Here is a 21,898-nt window from a genome sequence, read left to right on the forward strand (position 1 = left end):
GAAAATGTACATTTTCAGTTTTTGCATCATCACAAAATTGCTGAAATCTCAAAAGGTTTTTTCCCCCACAGTGAATGTATTTCAAGTGTAACTATGAGGGCATTTTACTTTCGATTATCTGATTGTAAAGCTAGTGTTATATTTTACCTATATACTCTAGCATCACCTGTTATCATCAATATTACAGTTATAGACATATATGTACTTTTTGCACCTTGCATTGTTGTGTCTTCTGGTGATATAAAATGACTATTACAATAATTACAAAATACTCTGCATAAAAAGTGGTTGCAGGAGAATTTTTATTTGTAACTCTGTTCATACCTTTGAGGTGTATGTGAGAAAATTTGGACAAAAATGCATCGCTTGTATTTACAATCAAGTCTGTTGTTTACTTTAGAAGATATCAATATTCACACAGCAGATTAATTTTATCTGTTTGAACAAATATTAGCTGTCTCCCACAGATAAAATATGTTCCACAGGCAGCATTTGTCAGACTTACAGATGGTCCTTTCTCCTCACTACAAGCAGACCGACCTGGCCGGTTGAAGCTTCTGAAGAACTCAAGAGGAATGAATGTGGGTTCTTGAAGCTCCAGCTTCTGTCCAGACTCCTGCCAGCTGTCTGCCAAGCTGCTGCTCAACATGAACACTTTGTGGCCTGTAGGGGCACGCTGCACTGACCATCTGGTGAAGATCACAGTGGATCACCACTAATGAAGGAACATGTAAAAGTGACCTGCAATAAACAGCAGCATCTCTGAAAGTCATTAATTGCACCCAATTCTAACATGTTATATAGATGTTTTTTGTTTTTTCCCAAAAATGTGAATAAAGGGGATAAATTTAATTAAATCAGACCTGTCAATCAAGCTGACTGTTTTCGGATTGATTAATTAATTAAAAACTACTAACACATTACCACCACAAATGCTGAACGTGACATCCTACTTGTGTCCTACTTAAAATTTTAAACCTAATAAAAATATATTAAATGTGTAATGAAACCAAATTTATTATTATCAAATAAAAATCTAAATTTATTCAGTTTACAATAATATAAGACCATGAAAAGTTATATTTCATCTTATGTGAAGAGCTGGATCTAGAATGCGCTTGTTTCAAACGTGACTGGTTATGTTTCTGTAAATCAACTGAAGAATAAAGTAACAGAAATATTGAGCTTTATTGTTGCCATCTGCTGGTGGAGTTGAGGTACAAAAATACTATATATAGTATCTTAGTTTGTAAGATTGCATAACCAGCCACTTGAGCTGCATAGTGTACCTTCAATTTTTCACAGACTGGCATCACAAGAATACATCGATCAACTATCCAGCTAAAAAAGGAAATTAATTGCTTTCTATTTATTATTACTTATTATTTATTGAAGGTAAAACCCTTGAAAGAGAAAGGCAAGTAGCTGTCTGGCAGACAACGTCAGATAAATCAAAGATTGGTACGACATGTTTTCAGGTCGTTTGTGAAACTGCATTAGTCTAATGGCGGAGAAGAATACATCTTGTTGTGCCCCGCCTGTCTTTGTAGGAGGCTGTAAGGTGTAGACTGGAGTTTAGGGTTATTACAGCTTCCCCTTTTACTTAAAGCATATTTCAGATGGCAACATTTTTTATTGAACTAGATCTCCCAAAACAAAGATCAAAGAAAATAATAATTTCAGAATAATTATCAGATGGTGTAAAACTTAAAAATAAAATGTTTCATAAACAATGATATTAGTTACCATCTGACTTTTAAACATTTTTTAAAAATGTAGATACTGAACTACACAGTCTTGTCACAGTTATTCCACATGTTTACCCCTCGAATAGATATACACCCCTTTTCATATTTGTCCTTACTATTGCTTTTCTTTAAATTAATGTTTCCTAAGTTCGCATAAGTTCACATCTTTTCTCCTCTACTCCACAATCTCATTAGCTAAGTTATAGCCAACAATTACAAAAAAAGAACAGGTTAACTATTAAGATCTTTAGTTTTAGCTATATTATTTTTACAGTGTAATTAGGATAGTTTGCTTTTTCACAACTTGTGTCAAGAACTGTCCATGTTTCTTAAGTTACTGCTAAAATATCTTGTAATTATTCCCTTTCACTGAGTCACTAAATATTTATTTATTTTAATGTATTTTACTTAGTTCTACTTTTAAAAACATCCTATTATAGTGCATCGTCCTTTATACATGCACTCTCTATTCCCTTTGTGATCCATGGCTTATCCACATATGATTGATTCCTCGTGAATTTTTTAATGGACATTTTTCATCACAAAGCATTATTAATAGGCTTTGTTTTGTTTTGTTTTTTCTTACATTAGCTCTGTCTAAAGGGCAGTGATGGCTTCTGGTGTTCTGCTTTAGATGATTCAATAGGTTTCATATTCTTTCTTAAAAGGTTTTGGAAAAACATTTGTAGACCAGCTATTATGTTGCTCTCTTTATACCTACAGTGGCAGTTCATTACACTACATTACGTTACAAGTTCAAATGCTTGTATTCTAACTGTATTTTACCTCAAAGTATTTCTCGTTTCTGTCTGTTTAAACCTATATTTCCCTGTTACCAATACGGATTCTGAAGTACAATTTCACTAACTCGTGCACACAAGGCATTTTATAGAATGTATAATCTGTGGTAGATGTTTGACTTGAAACAACAGATTTAATCTCCACATTTCAACTTTTTTCTTAAAATAGGATTTTGAATTTTAGCACAAAATTCCAATTTTATTCACAAATAAACAATTTTTTTTTTCTTAATACGCTTTTGTGCACTGGCAATGAATAACATTCTTTTAAACCTTTTTAGCATGTGAGCCCTCACCAAAAAGATTATCCGGTTAATTCAGATGTCTATGAGTGAGGACATTTCTACCAATATAAATAAATAAATAAATAAATTTAACCTAAAAAAAAATTTGTGACCAAGAAAAAAAGAGAAGAAGATACATTTCGGTCCTTGGACCCACATACCTAAACCGTCTAAAGTAGTAGTTTTAAAGGAAACTACTGCAGACTCATCTCACCCTGCTACATCAGAAAAATATTAATGTGTATCGTGATATCGCAATTTATATTTGTCCAGTAGGGATGTTTTGTGATAAAGTACATACCTTCTGATGACATTACATCTTCCTCTACTGACAACTATCAACACCTAGGAAAAACCAGTAGATGGTGCTATTGTAATCCAAGAAAGTAGGGCAGTTAGGACCTGTTGACTTCATTTTAACCAGCTTGTGTGGCTTGTCAGGTTGCAGAAATAGAACAGATAAACACATATAGCAGTTGTAAAAATAGATGACTAGTGGTTGACCTAAGAGTTTGCTCTTGTTGTGTTGCTCTACCTTTGATCACGTCATTCTGTATTTCCCCCGTGCTGGGCATCATTTAAAGGAAAACAAAAGAAGAACTCGAAGAGCTTCCCTCTTATTTCCTGCTGTCTTCAATGCAAAGGGCCACATACAAACAAAACTTTCCACATTTAGAGCATGGTCATTTTCCCCCTATATTTACTATAAATTTGCTCTTGGGACTAAACCAATTAAGTGGTCCTGCCCAGCAGGAACTGCACATTGGATGTTTACACTAAAACAAAATAACTGTCCTCTCTCTTTCCACCACATGTCCCTCCCTTGCTGAATGATTGTTGTTCCACTGAGTCTGCCAGTGGCTATACAGTGCACAGTGTCATCAGCCAATGGTGGAATCCCTTGGTGGCGTGTCTGGACTGTATCCCCTGTGAGGTTGCAGCACGTTGCCACTGCTACAGCAAACATGCCACAAACCCTTACACATGTGTGGGATTTTGCTGTGCTAGTGAACAAGAACTAAGGCAATAATAATCATGTCTACATCACCTGCTTTCATTGCTGGAATTAAAAGTATTTTTAATCAATATGCAGTTTTGGTCGAGTCTTTTTTTTTTTTTGTAACTTTGTCTCTGTACACTCCCATAGTGAATTTTAAATCAAACTATTGGGAAGTGATTGAAGCACAGACTTTCAGCTTGAATTCAAAAGATTTAGCAAAAATCAAATTTACTGCTGAAGGATGGCTTCAATTTTTTGTACATTTCCTCCCCATCCCCCATTTTCAGAGACTTAAAAGTAACTGGACAAACTAATATAATTTCAAATATACATAGAATTTTTTTAAAACCTTCATGAAAATTCACTCAATGAATGCCTGAAGTCTAGAACCCATAAGCATCACTCCAGCTGGTTTCTGTTGCTGCTTGTTTGTGTCTCTGCCTTTTGTTTTGTCTTCAGTAACTGAAAACCATGCTCTGGCCCCTTGAAGAACATAACATTTCTCAGGCTTGAAACACTCAAGTTTCTTTTACAGTTTGCTTTGGTCTTTATCCATTTTCAGTGCAAAGTTCCCCCCAATTAGCTTTGCATTGCAGCATTTGGCTGAATCTGAGCAGGGTGTGTAACCCTGTACACATCATCAATAAACACTGATGAACCAGTTTCATCGGCAGCCTTATATGCCCATCCTTGAAGACTGCTTCCACCATGTTTGACAGATAATGTGGTAGATATTTTTCTCGTCCACACTTCTTTTCCTAAAATTCTGGTACAAATGAATCTGGTAGTTTCATCTAGCCAAAGATTTTTTTTCCAGAGCTGTGGAGGCTCTTAGAGGTTTTCTGGCAAAGTTTAAACACTCTTTCCAGTTCTTCAGAGCAACTAGTTTAAACTGTTTTCAACAGTTTCTATTTACATTCATGAAGCCATCTCTTAATTGACTTTGACAATGACACATCTGCCTCAAGAGTATTTTTCACTTGGTTAGATATTGTGGTCTTTCTTTATAAAATATAAAATTCTGCAATCACTTTGTTGTCTGTGGTTTTTCAGGCCTTTTGAAATTTCTGAACTGGCCTGTGCATTTCTTCTTGTAAAGATTGTACCAGATTCCTACAAATGTTTTGTGATTTATTTTGGTTTTTCAGTTTAATGATGGCCTCTTTCACTGGCATATTTTGTGCTCTAATGAACAGTATATAAATACAAGTTGAAATAATCCTCTATCAGCTTAACTTGTCAAGGAATATTGAAGTAACAGGTGAAACAGTCAACTGTCCATTCACTTAAGTAGAGGATTGTATATAAAAATTACTAATTCTTCAACAGCTAATACAAATTTCTGTATTAAAGCTGAAAGTCTATACTTCTATCACATATGAGTGATTGAAAAACCCACCGTGGAGGCAAAAAACAATTAATAAAATATGTTACGGTCCAAAATCTCACAGAACTACCTACATGTCCATATGAGTTACAAAGACGATCCATATAGTCTATTTTGGCAAAGGAATTTAACTTAATTTTTATTAAAATATCAAATAAACAACTTTCTCACCAAGTTCACAATAAAACATTTAACTGCCTGAAAGTGACATGGTAACCAAATACAAATTAGTTTCCAAAGAATTTTAAATATTTAAGACAACTGCCTAATGTCCAGCTCATCATAACCTAACAATGTAAGAAGTGATAAAGACGTGTGGGTATCGGTTTACTCAGAGGTATGACACCTTTGTGCAGACTGCTGAAACATATCCATTGTTTTTGCTTTGAAGAATGTGCATGTATCCAACATCACATATGCCAGCTGTCTGACAGACTATAATTCATCCAAAAGGACCCCAAAAAATAAAGACAATTAAAAGAAGTCAACAACAACACAAAGACAAAAATCCCCCCACGTCTACTCCATTATCATTTAAGACAACGCAAAAAAATAAAAACATAAATCAACTACTACTGTGCAACTAAATGGACTACATCCAACTGCTTTGTGATAACAGGAGGAGGTGAAGTTGTGCAGGATCTTAATCCAGGCTTCATTTCCTCTTAAGGCAGGTAAGCTTAAAAAGTCCTTTTCATCAGAGAACAGAACATTCTGGTAGGAGAACAGGCTTCACATCACAGAGCCCAAACTGAGAGAAACATCTGTCTTGAGCTTTCTTCAATGTCCATTCATGGTTGTCTTAGGTAGGTGTGCGTGCATTTATTTACAAGTTATACCAAATCCAATGCCAGCATGAAGCCCTGGCATACATTTAAAATATATATGGTGATAACCAAGACATCACCTTGACGTATCTTATGCCATCCTCTTCATGTGTACATCCAAATGCAATCCAACACTAATCAATCCCTTCCGTAGTTGCAGATGCACTTCCCTCTCTCCTCTTTTTCTTACACAATTTACTGATTAGCATGTATGTATGTAATTTATGTCTTGTATGACTGGATATGTATCTGTCGAGCTACATTAGCATCTTTATGGAGAATTTGGGAATACTGAATGTTTGAGCTAATTCATATAAGTCGATGAGGCAGAGGAGGTGGGTGAGCGGAAGCCGAGGAGGAAGGGTAGTGCTGTCTGAGCCTCTAAAAAACAGGCACTCTGGTCAGAGTACAGGCATTAATATCCTCAGTGTGAGTGGCTCTGTGCAGGGACGGTTCTGAGGCACTGCGGTTTATCTTAGGGAGGGCATGCTGGAGAAGCTCAATGGAGGACAAGATCTAAATTTTTTAAAAAAGAGAGAGATTTAAACAGGGTTAAACAAAACGCTAACAATTGAGCTTGATGATCTACAACTGCCATGAGAGTAGCTCACCTGTGGAAAGAGTGGCCTCTCATCCTTGGACTTCTTGGTGCAGTCAGCCACCAACCTTTTCATGGCTTTGGGGCAGTTTTTATAGAGCTTGCTGAGGTCTGGAGATAGATAGCCTCTTCCCACCATGAAGATAATCTAACGGGAAAGTCAGAAATAGCAGACCGAGTAGAACAGCAATCACATTTTAAAGTATTTTAAAGCCAGTACATCTGTAGTGGACGACTGATCAGTGCTTGATCAGTCCATCTTGCAGATAAAGATATGGCATGAGTGCGCGATGCTGCAGAGATAAAGGATGACACGTACTCTATGTGCCTGCCAGATCAGCACAGTTCAAAGTCATGCTACAGTATCAAGGAGAACAGAAAAGAATAATGGATCACAAGATTTACGGGTGCACTGTGCAAAGGTTTTAATTGAATCTGAATACAAACACAGTGAAGTAAATTCAGTAAGACGCCACATATGACCCAGGGCAGGACTCATGGTCTACGAGAGGACAAAAACACCTAAACATGCACATATGCACACCCATGCTCCCCTTTTCTCACACACATACAGGGTTGTGTTACGGGGTCTAAAATTAGGCCAGTGGCTCCATGGCGCTCGCCTCTGTTCCACAGTGGGCCTTGGGCCAGCTCCACAACCCCCTTCAGACAGTGACACAGTGTCTTTCCACCACCTTCTAGCCTAGGTTTGCAGAGAGCTACAGCTTAGACATGTGTCTGATTGCAGGCATACAGCACTGGAACCCTTAAGTTAACACTATGTCTAACAAAATCAATGTTCTAGCCAAGTGACTTTTATTTGCATGACAAAAGAGACTTAAGTTCTTTAATGTCATCAAAGATGCAGTGATATACTCTTAAACCATTAGTGTAATACATTTAAACATCTTTACCTGATCTCTATTTCCTATCTGGGAGTATGGGAGCTCTCCCGTCATGAGCTCAAAGAGAACAATTCCATAGGAATAGACATCAGACTGGAAGCTGTAAGGATTATTATCCTCCATCCGGATAACCTCAGGAGCCTGTAAACATAGAAAAAGAAACCAAGTCAGGTTTTTTTAAATAGATGAATAGTTGGTTTAATGCTACTATCTAATCACAACTCATCAAGTCCCTTAATATAGCCCACTTGTTGCTACAGCGGAATTAAGTTCTTAGGGATGAACTTTCAAACTTTAACATAGTTAAAATAATCTTATTCCTCAATGACTGACAGTCCCAGCTTGTTCCAATGCTTTATATAATCTATGATAATTTTTTTAAAAAGAAGATGATAATTGCATCATTAGATGATAATTAAAAAATGTAACTTTGGATCAGCACCATATGGTGTTACTAACCATCCAAAGAATGGATCCAGAAGGCTGCTCGACCTGATGTGAGCCACTCCACCTTGCTTTCACCGTAGCAAGACCAAAGTCGCCAATTTTTACTGTTAGCCCTTCATGCAAGAAAATGTCTGCACAACAGTCAAGGAATTACACTGAGGAAAAACACATCCTGTACACCAGGTGGATACGTTTTTGTTTTTTTGGGGGGTTTTTTCCCCATTAACAGACACTGAAAAACCAATAGAAAGGATACTGTTTGATTTCATGTCTCGGTGAATGATGTTCTTTGCATGAAGATAGCTGAAAATGAAGAAAAAAATAATTATATCCCAGTTATTGTTGATTTGATTTTAAGAAAGAAGTGAGATTCTGTACAACTTACTCCATGCCCTGAGCAGTCTGCCTGGCAATATCTATGAGCTGGATCATCTTGAAATTTGTCTCCAGGACATGTATGTGCTTGTAGAGGCTGCTACCCTCACACCACTGTGTCACAATGGCCAGGTTGTCCTTAGTCATATAACCCATGAACAACAGGATGTTGACATGTCGTGTTTTCCTGTGACCAGATGCAGAAAAGAAGAGGAAATCACCATATCAAAGATCAGAAAAACATTTGAAATGTAGATGACTCAATAAGAAGTCAAAAATATAAAATATTAAAAACACCTGAAAATCTTAATGCTGGTAAGAAAAACATTTTTATGCACTCTCACCTGAGGACTGCCACTTCATTTCTGAATGCCTGGAACTGCTCTGGTGTAGGGTCTGTCACCTTTAAAATCTTTACTGCTACATCACCTACAGCAAAAATAATAATGAAATCCACAAAACTCGTATGACCAGCAATTCTGCATTCACTCTGCTTATTGTTTATTTTTTCTGTCAGGAAACTCTGGGAAGTGATACACGTGATGGTGCGTAGCATCTGCAGCTCATTCCTACCATGCCATTTTCCTTTGAATACAGTTCCGAAGGAGCCGGAACCAATGCGGGAGTGCAGATAAACCTCGCTGGCCTCAATCTCCCAGTAGTAACTGGAGTCACGCTTATCCCGAGGCCTCTGAGTAAACAGGAATCAAAAAGATGCAACTGATGTCATACAAAGCAGAAATACACCTTAATCATAAGGTTTCATTCTGAAGGGGAAATCAAGAGTGCACCAAACTGTCTGATATCATTAAATATACAAGACAAAAAAAAACAAAGCTTACTATTTTAATTTTGTCCTGAGTGTTGAGGGATGGGGCCCTCTCTCGCTGGGCAGGTGCAGGGGTTTTGGATTGGGATTGGGTCCAGCCTGTAGGACTCTGGTTGGGTGAACTCCCCGCTTCAGGAATACAAAGCAAAAGAGTATATAGGAATTAAGCATAGAAGACTTAGTGAATGATATGGATCCAGGTTATGTGTTATATAGGCATCTCATCAAGTTCACTCTTTTATAGGGATGGGAATCGAAAACCAGTTCTTGTTGAGAACCGGTTCCCACTGTTTCAATTAATTGGAATCGTTTGCCATTTTTGCAAACGATTCCCTTATCGATTCCAGTCGCCTCGAATGACGTCACCACGTTGCGTAGCGTCATTTACCTGACAGGAAACATGGCACCTAAGCGGCACAAACGCTCAAAAGTTTGGTTATACGGATGACAACAGGGCAACTTGCAATACTTGCAAAGTAGATATTTCATTAAAGGGAGGAAACACTACGAATATGCAAAAGCATTTGCTCACAAAACACACGATAACTTTAAATGAATCTCGTGTTTTTAATTCCGCTCCAGACTCGTGAATCTCAACCCAGCAGCGGCGGTAATGTTTGCACGTCCTCTCCCGTTAACATGGCAGGTAAATAATCAACTAACAGTGCATATTATGTTAGCGCGATCGGCCTTATTACAAAACCTGCCTTTACTGTGCATTTAGATGACCACGATGAGAGTGACAGAGTCTGGCTGGCTCAGATGCTGGCAGTTCTCGCTGCAGTCTACCGGTAGCGTCTCCTTTCAGGCCAGGATAGACGAATGTCACCGAGCAGTGACTAAGTTTGTGGTCAAAGCCTTGCACCCATTTGCCACAGCAGATGCCCCGATTTTCAGTAAGTGAATGTGTTTAATTGTAGGCAGGGACATTACTGGATATTCTTGTGTAATTGTTACAGAATAATTTATGTTATACTTTGTTATTGCTACAGAAGAATATTTATTTTATTAATATTTTACATTCACATTTTTTTTCCCCTGTGGACCCGTGACACCCCATCAAAGGCTGTGGATCTCTTAATATCTCACTGTTGGGTTTGTAAGGCCATGCTACTCCTAAATTTCTATCTTGTTCAAAGAGAAGACATAAAACAAAGTTCTAAGTTAATCGACCTGTGTGTTCTCCTTTTTAAAAAAAATAAGAATCGATAGGAGAATCGATATAAAGAATCGAATTGTTAAACAGAATCAAAAATGGAATCGTAATTGTGAAAATCTTATCAATTCCCATCCCTACTCTTTTCACGCATGATGGTAGTTAATGCTCAGTGAGCATATCAACAAAACACTAGAGGGAGCAGGAGATCGCGAGATATTCAGTTAGTCAAAATAATTTGTGAACTTTTTGTTTTGCACAACAAAATAGGAAACTGAAGTGAGGAAGAAGACACAAAAGTACATGACATGAAGCTAATGAAATGCAGACTTACCCGAGTCATGATCACGCATTGCATCCTAAAGAGACAAAGAAAAAAAGAAAACCACAAGCAAAGTTTTGTTAGCTTGTGCAAACACCAGGCCTTGTGCTGTGCTGTCACTCATGGTTTGACAGTACATCTAAGAGATGTGAATGCAGATAGCCTGCTTGCAAGGCATGCCATTGAGACTGCACACAGACACTCTGCTTTCTAACCTTTTCTGGACTCTCAGGTGAGGCCTCAACAAAAGACTGGGAGAAGTGCACAATACCTACTTTCCTCTTCAGCCAGAATCTATGGCACCAGGAGCTGGGGGAGGTATTCAGGCAGTCTAGCTACTCCCCAGAAGGGTACAATACAACAGGCCAGTGAAGAGACAGGAGGCAAAGGGACAGAGCAAAGGAAAGTGAGGAAAGAACAAAGACAAAATGGATTTCCAGGTTTTACCTGGACAGAAACTGGGGAAAAGATCTACAAAGCATTCAAAATGATTGAGCCGATTATGCAAGAACAGCAGCTGCAATAAAGCAGAAGCTAGAACGAACCAGGGGGAAGTCAATTGTCACAGATAATAAAATTTGTTAAAACAGGATGCTATCGGGCTGAAAAACAGACCAAGCCCTTCTGAGTGGCTTAGCTAACACTCAGGTAGATAAGTAGGAAAAAGAAAAGCAACTCAAAGATCATTGGAATGGAGGCCAAGAACACTTGCAAGCACAAGATATTTTAGGAGTGACAGCCTGAACCTACAGGAGCACCCAAGGGGCCCATTTGGTGTGTAGTTACCTCGATCACGCTGCTGTCTACAGGCAGAGTAGTGCTAACCATGTGGACATTTGGTGTAGAAGTGGAGCGCTGCCTCTGGGAGAGACCGCCACCAGTGGGTGGTGCGTAGTTGAAGGCATGAGGGGTGGAATAACGGTAGGCTGAGCTGTGAGGGAGAACAAGATTTTAAATATTAAGAATCAGGTGGTTTTAAATGTCAGTGCTTCAGATGGCACAAACCACTGACATTTAAAAGAAACACAAACTGAATTCTGTAACTTCTTTAAAATTTGGGCCAAGCTTGGGTGTGGTTATAGTTAGTCTAGAGCCTTTCTGGTTTCATTTCTGTCATTTTTCTTCCATTCCCTTTCCCAACTCACATTTTTTGCCAACAACAGATGCCCAACAAACAAAGTCATATACAATATACCATACTGTAACCACAACAACAAAACAAAGGGAAATTAAAAAGAAAGAAAGAAAAAAAAACATTACAGGGAAGTAGTTGTTAGCCAATTGCATTGTAGCCATCATGCCATTTTTGGCAAACTTGAAATTCAGAGGTATTTTGTCCTTGATATTTGCCAAGATCAGCGTTGGCTCAGCTGAAGAGAACAAAGCTCACTAACATCTAAAAAACATAACTCACTTAAGATGTTCACTTACAGGAAAAACAAATCATTTGAACCCAAGTTCAAATATCCACAAATTTATGATCACAATTTTGCATGAATGAAAGCTTCCTTTTTTTAATTTATTCAAGCCTCTTGGTACACCCCACTGTTACCGAACCAGTTGTAATGTATTGTAGCTGCTGGTTAAAATTGGGACAGCAGGACCCCAGCTCAATGACGTATATAAACAGAGATCATATTATATCACACCCACAAACATGGAGAGCACTCTTTGAGCACAATCCCCTTTTTGGCAATATCCCACTATGTTTCAAAAGAGCACTGGGGAGTGCTCTACATGGAACAACTTGATACTTTGTAAGTGCTAATTTGGCAGCTCAGAGCACTTTTTAGCCATTTTAAGAGCTACTGAAACAACAGATTCTTTTCACACCGGGCTCCTTCAGCCCTTGGACTGGTTAAGCCCTCATAAAGCCAAGGACGTCATTCAAAAACAAGATTTAATGTAATTAAGATTACGGTTCTGGTAGAAATAAGAACATCACACCAACTGTGATTTTACAGTATAGCCATCCAACAGCATCACTCTCCCAAACACACATGCATACAATATTAACATCTTAATAATTATTGAAGTACTTTCTTTCTATATTTCTCATCTAGTTGCAAGTAGCAGCCTGCACTATTAGCTCTCCCTACAACATCAAACAATGCCTGATAGGGAAAAACCCCCAAAACAAACGCTGGACAAAAGCAAACAAAAAACAAAACAAAAAAAACCCCTTCAAACAGCACATATGTATTCATGATCAGAGCCTTTACACCTTATGAACTTAAAAGTTCCCTGTGGTTTCTGCTTTCTTCTGCTAGTTCCATGAAGCTGTTTACATAATTGAAACCCCATTTTGTTTATCTCTCTCTCACACACACATGCACGCACTTTGATACAAATGCATGCTAGTGACATGATACACATGCTGCTAATAGACTGAAACTATCCAAGTGATCTGCAGGTGGTAACATGCAGGTATCAGCCAAAATCAACACAGGGTTTCGACTGCTGTTTTGTTTTTTAATGTTTCGTTCTGTCATTGTCGTGTCATTGTTTTTAAGGGTGTAAAATATATTAAAACATTTCAGAGAAGCCTTTTAAAAATGAAGTTGTTTTAGGCTTTTTCAGAAAAGGGTAGATACATTAACAATTTGAGTTTTATTTGAAAATAACGCTAAGAGTGCAAATTATACCGAGACTCACCTTGGAAGCCGCGTTAAAGACTCTCTCATACGCCGGGACGAAGGCGGTGGCACAGACGGGGCATTGCACTCGCCGGGCGTTTGACACAATCTGACAGAAACAAAGTGTTCGTGCAAACACACCAGTGTTTAATCAAGTAAAAGCTGACGGCTACACAGGACAGTGGTTGTAAGGGGAAATAGCTCATCTATTCAGTGTCATTGATAAAGATCTCAAAAAGATTACCCACAGCCTGCATGCAAAATGCAAGTAACTGAGCACAAACATGCAAAACTGTGTATATGAGCTTAGGCCTACATGTAAAAACTGTAGCATCAATAAAACCTTTTTTTGTTTATTATCCTGTCTGCATGTTAAATCCTACCTCATTCATATATATATATATATATATATATATATATATATATATATTGTTGGAATGCTACTATGCAAGTAACCCCGGCGGAAGGGGCTACATGAATAGGATGAGGGACCTATGGATTCTTCGATACCCAACATCCACAATGACGGCGAAACAACTAGTAGCTCAGTGTTCCAACATTCGAAAGAAGGGACTGCTCTCACAGCTAGAGATTGACGAGGTACAACACAAATGCTACGGCAAGGAGGAGTCAGGACGCCAGGTCAGGGGGGAGATATCATCACCCCCACCCGAGATTGGGTACATAGCCCCAAGTGCGATAGGAGAAGGATCGTTGAGTGCGAGAGGAACTGACCTGAAAAATAGGATCATGGCCAAGCTTGAAACCTGGATCCCGCGTAGCCGGTTACCAAGATTACGTGAAGTACCCTCAGAAGGTCTGCTAGATGATGTTAATGCAGCACTACGGACAATACCTACAACCACGATTACCGACACTAACAAGCTGATCTACAATACGGCAACAGTGATCAGTGAGATGCTTGGCTACAAGTTGAACAGCGACAAGGGGCAGTACCCTCCATGGAGAAGGAGGCTAGAGGGCAAGATCAAAGTAGCACGGAGGGAGGTTAGCCAACTAACGGAGTTGCAGAAAGGTGCGACAAATAAGGTGCCTAAGAAATACAGCAAGCTGTCCATACCTGAGGCCTTGGAAACTGCCAAGCAAAGACTCACAGCCTTGGCCAGCCGCTTGAGGAGGTACACCAGAGAGATAGAAGGCAGGAGAATAAACCAGCTGTTCTCCACAGAACCAGCAAAGGTGTACTCTCAGTGGCAAGGGAACAATAAGAGAACAGCACCACCAAGGCTGGAGACGGAGCAATACTGGAAGAGCATATGGGAGAAGGATGCAACCCATAACGGCAATGCTCAGTGGCTAGAGGATCTGAGGGCTGACCACAGCGACCTCCCTGAACAGGGTCCAGTAACCATCACAGTGGCAGATATCCAAGAAAGGGTCTCCAGTATGAAGAGTTGGACAGCACCAGGGCCCGACATGGTTCACGCCTACTGGCTGAAGAAGCTGACTGCACTCCACGAGCGTCTGGCAGCACATATGAACCAGCTGCTAGTTAACGAGAGACACCCGGAATGGCTAACTGAAGGCCGGACGGTCCTGATCCCCAAGGACCCCAAGAAGGGACCGGTCCCCTCCAACTACCGACCAATAACCTGCCTCAGTACTACATGGAAGCTCCTGTCAGGCATCATATCGGCTAAGATGAACAGGCACATGGGTCAATACATGAGCGGGACACAGAAAGGAATTGGCAAGAATACCAGAGGCGCAAAACACCAGCTACTGGTAGACAGAACAATCAGCCGAGACTGCAAGACCAGACTGACCAACCTGTGCACTGCCTGGATTGATTACAAGAAGGCCTATGACTCAATGCCCCACAGCTGGATACTGGAATGCCTAGAATTGTACAAGATCAATGGGACCCTAAGAGCCTTCATCAGGAACTCAATGGGGATGTGGCGTACAACACTAGAGGCCAACTCCAAGCCCATAGCACAAGTCACCATCAAGTGCGGGATCTACCAAGGAGATGCTCTGTCCCCACTGCTGTTCTGCATAGGCCTGAACCCCCTCAGTGAGATCATTAACAAGACTGGCTACGGATACCGACTACAGAACGGAGCAGTTGTCAGCCACCTCCTGTACATGGATGACATCAAGCTGTATGCCAAGAGTGAACGAGACATCGATTCACTGATCCACACTACCAGGCTATACAGCAATGACATTGGAATGTCGTTCGGACTGGAGAAGTGTAGTCGGATGGTAACAAAGAGAGGGAAGGTAGTCAGAACTGAGGGGATTGAACTACCAGAAGGCAACATTGCAGACATAGAGGACAGTTACAAGTACTTGGGGATCCCACAGGCGAATGGGAACCATGAAGAGGCCGCTAGAAAAGCTGCAACCACCAAGTACCTGCAGAGGGTCAGGCAAGTCCTGAGGAGTCAGCTGAATGGTAAGAACAAGATCCGGGCCATCAACACGTACGCCCTGCCCGTGATCAGGTACCCTGCTGGGGTAATAGGCTGGCCAAAGGAGGAGATAGAAGCCACTGACATAAAGACAAGAAAGCTCCTTACCATGCATGGAGGGTTTCACCCCAAATCCAGCACCCTGAGGCTGTACGCTAAGCGGAAGGAAGGGGGCCGGGGACTGGTGAGTGTCAGCACCACAGTCCAGGATGAGACAACGAACATCCAAGAATACATTAGGAAGATGGCCCCAACTGACCGAGTGCTCAGTGAATACCTCAGGCAGCAGAAACCCAAGAAAGAGGAGGGAGACGAGGAACCATCATGGAAGGACAGGCCCCTGCACGGTATGTACCACCGGCAGATAGAGGAGGTGGCTGATATCCAGAAATCCTACCAGTGGCTGGACAAAGCTGGACTGAAAGACAGCACAGAGGCACTAATCATGGCAGCACAAGAACAAGCTCTGAGCACAAGATCCATAGAGGCTGGGGTCTATCACACCAGGCAAGACCCCAGGTGCAGGCTGTGTAAAGATGCCCCAGAGACAATCCAGCACATAACAGCAGGGTGCAAGATGCTAGCAGGCAAGGCATACATGGAACGCCATAACCAAGTGGCCGGCATAGTGTACAGGAACATCTGTGCCGAGTATAACCTGGAAGTCCCGAGGTCAAAATGGGAGATGCCCCCAAGGGTGGTGGAGAATGACCGAGCTAAGATCCTGTGGGACTTCCAGATACAGACGGACAAAATGGTGGTGGCTAACCAACCGGACATAGTGGTGGTAGACAAACAGAAGAAGATGGCCGTAGTGATCGATGTAGCGGTTCCGAATGACAGCAATATCAGGAAGAAGGAACACGAGAAGCTGGAGAAATACCAAGGGCTCAGAGAAGAGCTCGAGAGGATGTGGAGGGTGAAGGTAACGGTGGTCCCCGTGGTAATCGGAGCACTAGGTGCGGTGACTCCCAAGCTAGGCGAGTGGCTCCAGCAGATCCCAGGAACAACATCGGAGATCTCTGTCCAGAAGAGCGCAGTCCTGGGAACAGCTAAGATACTGCGCAGGACCCTCAAGCTCCCAGGCCTCTGGTAGAGGACCCGAGCTTGAAGGATAAACCGCCCGCAGGGGCGTGCTGGGTGTTTTTTTTTTTTTATATATATATATAGTTACAATTCCAAAAGCTATTACTTATGATGTAACATACAAAAATACGGACAAGTTGTTTACACGCTTTCATATACTTACAAGAGTTGCCTGATATTGATCCAGTCCACACACATTGTGGGCACTTTGGTGCTACAATGCTCATGGAATTTGTAGCCACATGTTTGGCAACGGAAACCATTCAGAAGGAACTTCTGGCAAATATCGCAGAACGCTAGTTTCAGATATGTTTTGCGAACCTGAAACAGACAGGGATAAATATTCATTTGTTTCTTTAACAGTGACACTCTCTTGAGAGCTGAGGATACTTTTGAGTGCTTTTGGGTACTCACAAAATTATGCGTTGTCAAGGGGACGTGATCTAAAACCTCCACCTGCAGCTCTTCCCCAATTAGTGAAGTGGAATCGGTATTCCAATCCATCCGTGATTTTCTACTGAGGGAGGGAAAACAAAGGGAATGAGATATCTAAAAAAGCAGCTACACTTAGCTCTGATTCTCATTACCCGTGCTTTGAAAATCGACAGCAGTCCTGAGCTCACCTCCCCTGTCCTGAATTCAGCCTGAAGACAGCGCAGCACTGAGGCTGCAGGCCCCGCACCCTCAGTGCTTTAATCAGGCAGTGGTAAAGAGTCATACCTGGTCGCACGTTTACCTGAGATGACAAAAAATACCCCCAAAAGAGAAATCAGTTATTTTTTTGTGATGTTCCATATTGCCATGAGTAGTTTTATACCAGTACAATACTTTTGAACTGTTGCTATTTGCAGTTATGATGGTGAAATTTTCTGAAGCACCAGGTATGTCACCGTTAATAGAAATCAACTCACCACAGTGCGTTGCTGGTTCGGGAGGTAGACACGGATAGTGCTGCTAGCCTTTGAGTCGGGCATCTTGCTGTCATCTGAGGAGCGACGCTGGCAGGGATAGCCCTGGACTATGGTCGGAGAAAGGCAGGGGCCCTCAAACGGAGAGTCCTTCATTCCAAAACCGTTGCTCAGGCTCTTCCACACTCCCTGAGGGTGCGCCATTAGTAAAGCAAAGTGCTTACAATAGTCTGAAATGTAAAAAAATAAACAAGATGAATAAATAAAAGATTAAGAAGACAGTAGAAAAGCCTGCAAATTAAAGAACATGAAAGACATCAGCTGCACCTGACCATTTATCTTTCTGACAGAACTGAGTATTAACCTGCTTGTACTGAAAATCAAACATTCAGCCATGCAGTTTAAGGTTGTTTTTTTTTGTTTAGTTTTTTTTTTTTTTTAATAGAGACAAGCACAGTTGACTTGTATGCATGCCATCTACAACTGAATGAAATGGTGACACAGAATGCAAAGGTACCACAACAAAGACATAACTGGTTAATGCAATGACAACTTTTTTGCTGCAATCACTAAATATAACCTCAAAGAGTGCAGACTTCTTAGATTATAGCAAGATTGGGCCCAATGCTGATATGAAGGGTATCTAAGCAGGATGCCTTAAAGTGTGACAGGAAACGTAAAAGGAATCTTTCGGTTAGCATCAAATTAGTGGTTATTTGAGTTACAGAAAACCACATTTTGGTTTAAATGTATGATTTAGTAGTCTTGCCATCTTGTAAAAGAAATGTAGACTAACTATACTATATTAAAACCAACAAAATCTCTAACAGGGGTCAGTCACAGTTACTCACAGACAAGGTTCACAATTATTTCAACACAGGATGAATTGAAACAAATAAAAAAGGGTAGTTTTCATGTCAACTGGGACTCCTTACAACTCAAGGTGTATGTACCCACCACAAACAAATAGGTTACTGCCCCCCCACTCCCCTTGTGCTGTTTTCAATATAAACTATAGCGCTTTACACAGGTCATCACATTTAGTAGGTATGCCCTAATTTTCTGTGGTGTCACTTAAACAAAGCCCTGTTAGCACTGGTTAGCTGTCATAGCAGATACACAGGTTTGTTTTTGTTTTTTTCAGAAGTACAGAAAAGCAGGAACTTGCAGAACTGTGGCTGGGCCACCTTCCCCACCATGCTGCTGGAACTGTGTCCAAAACAAGTGCTGTCACCCATCCAGGAAAGAGCCTCAAGAGAAAGCATGTTTGCCAAATCTAGAATAATTAAGATTTTACTCCCATCAGCTTTGATCTGTTCTTCATAGCAAGTCAGTCTAAGCAACACAAGCCCACATCAGTGGTGCATCCACATAAGATCCTGTGACAAGTATCCAAAGTCGCAAATGTAGGTGAGAGCAATCTCAGCAGGTTAGCATTATTTGTAGGTGTTAGGTTGAGGGGATCACTTTACTTTTGAGTTTTGAACTTTGTCCAAATAAATAAAAACGTGCTGCTGAAAAAGACAAGAAGGTACGGCTATAACCGAAGTGCGTGAGTGCTTTGTTCTGCTACAGCAACTATTAGAAGTTACGTGTTTTATAAGGCCTGGTTGATCCAGTTATAACTATGGAATTGCCTGAAGGCCGTCAAACGCGGACTATATCGTCAAACTTCACTGCACGGCTCCGTTCGCCCTCCATTCAATTTTCTCTTGCTCAAACGATTCATTTCTTTGGTAATGCGAGTCGTGGTGAAGCGGTTTTAACTAAAGAGTTAGCACTTCAAACATGAGTCAAAGAGTAGCAATGCTAGGGGCCAGTAGCCTGTATATGCTCACCAAGAGAAGTTAAAAAAGTTGTGCTCCGCCATAACTTCAGGAAAAAGTGGCCTCGGTGACATCATCATATTTGCAACGCATTCAAAGAAAAGAGGAATAATTCCAAGTCGGTAAAGATCCAGACACTATATCAAATAACCCTGTATCCGGTAAATGTTGCATTAATGTAAGAGGGTAAGGTCATAGGCGGGTCTCCTTTTCGAACCACCCAAAATAAGAGAAGAAAACTTTTTTTCTTCCTCTTCTTTTTTTTTAATCTCCAATTCGTGGTAAAAGCGAAAAAATCCGTCTGTCCGTCGGACCCTCAAAGTGACACGACGAGGGATATTCTTCAAATCCAGCGAAGCACTTTCAAATTAAAACCTCCCCCCACAAAAAGTAGGTCCGCAGTGCTTCGCTTTGCAGCTCAATGTTTACGTTGTTCGGGAGAAGAAGGTGAAGCAGTTTAAGTTGGTGTCGTGCGTCCGGCTGACGCCACTGATTGAAACAGGACCTTGCAGTCATATCAAGAGTTGCAAGCATCATTCACACTGCGCAACTATAGCACAAACTAAGCCCTCCCACTTTACTGGTATTGTGGTTTTTTGTGCTCATAAAAGAGTGAGTATGATTACATCTGAATTTACTGGGTTCGCAATAACATTACATATAAGATACTTTGTAGCCATATTGTGCAGCTTACGCCACCCTCATACTATCGTGCTGAGAGCTCATACTTGCAAAAACATGTTTTTTCTTTTCCTCAAATGGTACTGCGCATGAAAATTTAACATGCATTGAAATTATTATTATTATTATTATTTTAAAGTAGTCGCAAAAGTATCTTTTGAAAAGCAAGCGAAAAGGCCCACTACCGGTTTGGTGTGAAGGAGTAATCCTCTCCAAGGGCACCATCATCTGGAGACTTTAGAGCAGTGCAATTTTGTAGACCTGGACATAATTTTATAGCCTTTTCACCTCTTAATGCTAAAATTCTTATACTTATGTGGCAAAAAGGACAATGAAGTCTTGTGGTATGCCATGCAGGCTGCAGCTATTAAAAAATGTAATCAATACAAAAAACAAATCTCACTTATAATGTGCAGCACAGAAATGCGTCATTGTTTTATTTCTGTTAGATTTTTATATGCTTTTCAAACATCCCAGCTGTTTGTTTTTTTTAAATCATCGAACACCGCCACTTCATCCTACCCAAACTAATACATTATCACACTCACCATGTGTTCACCATCTCTGTTGCTTCCAGGTCTGGGTCCCCTGAGGTGTCCTAATCACAGATGGTTCATAAGGTCTTTTGAGCAAGCTGTAGTTGACACCATCTGAAAATAAAACACCACGTTCCAATCAGTGGTTGATTAAGCATCCTCGTGTTGTTTTCATATAGCACTAGCAGATTATTTTAGTCAAACAACAAAATCAAAAACCTACCATCCATAATCCAGTTCAACAGGAAACTCTACTTTCAGTTCTCATATGTAACTTTCCAACTAGGTCTTCTTTTCTGAAAATGACAGATATTCAACCAAACAAGTAACAGAAACACCGAATACTGTTTCTGTGAAGATGAGGGCAGGGCTTTGTCATTGTGGATCATTTTAAGGTACCCCACTCCACATACAATAGGAGCACAGTTTATCAGTCAGTGAGATATATTAAAATTCTCTTAATATGTGCAGAAATATGCTTTACAGGTGGTTATATTTTGCCAGATCGCCAGTAAACATTTTGAGCTGCAAAATTAAGACTAGAAAGGAGAGAAATTGCCACCCTGAAGGAAAACAACCAAAGCCACCTTAAGACTGAAATGAATGCATTTCCCACTTATTGATTTGGCACAGCACTCAGACCAGTTAGCTGAGATGCTTGCAGCTCCCACAGATTGTCTCTCTATCAGTTATCCTGTATTCAAAATGTGATGCTCACAGTAGGAGTTTTTAAAGAGCTGGGGTTGTGCAAATGAGAAATCACCAGCTTGAAACACATACCCTTGTACTCTTTATCATAATCAGTGTTACAGGTTTATTGACAATAACATTTATATCCCAGATCCTTACAAGTTTTCAGAAATACATGTTAATGTTCATTTCTTAACTTTGGGCACTCACAAACACGGCAGTTTGCCTATAAACAGTAAATTCAGATATGCTTAATAAGAGGAAAAACATTAGTGTAATGTAACATTTTTAACATATTTATTATTCACCTGGCTATTCTCTTAATTGACCTAATAACGCAAAATAATTTCAGATAAATCCAGTGTTGCTTGATTGCTCTGTCAGAGATTATGACAACGATACTCCAGTCTTTGCCAATT

General features: G+C 40.4%; 1 protein-coding gene across 4 annotated transcripts; it reads right to left on the bottom strand.

The window, feature by feature from the left end:
• Positions 1–5,340: 5,340 nt before the first annotated feature.
• On the bottom strand, positions 5,341–20,056 carry raf1a (Raf-1 proto-oncogene, serine/threonine kinase a). 4 transcript variants are annotated; one of them, XM_085345388.1, is made up of 18 exons: positions 19,585–20,056; positions 17,750–17,976; positions 17,462–17,574; positions 17,253–17,352; positions 17,002–17,159; positions 13,334–13,423; positions 11,465–11,609; positions 10,894–11,013; positions 10,691–10,715; positions 9,214–9,329; positions 8,945–9,062; positions 8,716–8,800; positions 8,382–8,558; positions 8,253–8,299; positions 8,009–8,127; positions 7,559–7,690; positions 6,658–6,792; positions 5,341–6,562 (listed from the first exon to the last, which is right to left on the bottom strand). In XM_085345388.1, exons 2-18 carry the CDS (start codon positions 17,948–17,950, stop codon positions 6,428–6,430), a joined length of 2,016 nt encoding a protein of 671 aa, XP_085201514.1. In that variant the 5' UTR covers positions 17,951–17,976; positions 19,585–20,056; the 3' UTR covers positions 5,341–6,427. The 4 variants fall into 4 exon arrangements, with proteins under 4 accessions (XP_085201514.1, XP_085201513.1, XP_085201516.1 ...); XM_085345387.1 differs by having other exon boundaries at positions 17,253–17,355; XM_085345390.1 differs by lacking the exon at positions 10,894–11,013.
• Positions 20,057–21,898: the final 1,842 nt, after the last annotated feature.

This window comes from Diplotaxodon limnothrissa, linkage group LG20, assembly GCF_057381915.1.
Source record: "Diplotaxodon limnothrissa isolate DT_005_m linkage group LG20, D_limnothrissa_male_GT1.1, whole genome shotgun sequence".
NCBI lineage: Eukaryota > Metazoa > Chordata > Actinopteri > Cichliformes > Cichlidae > Diplotaxodon > Diplotaxodon limnothrissa.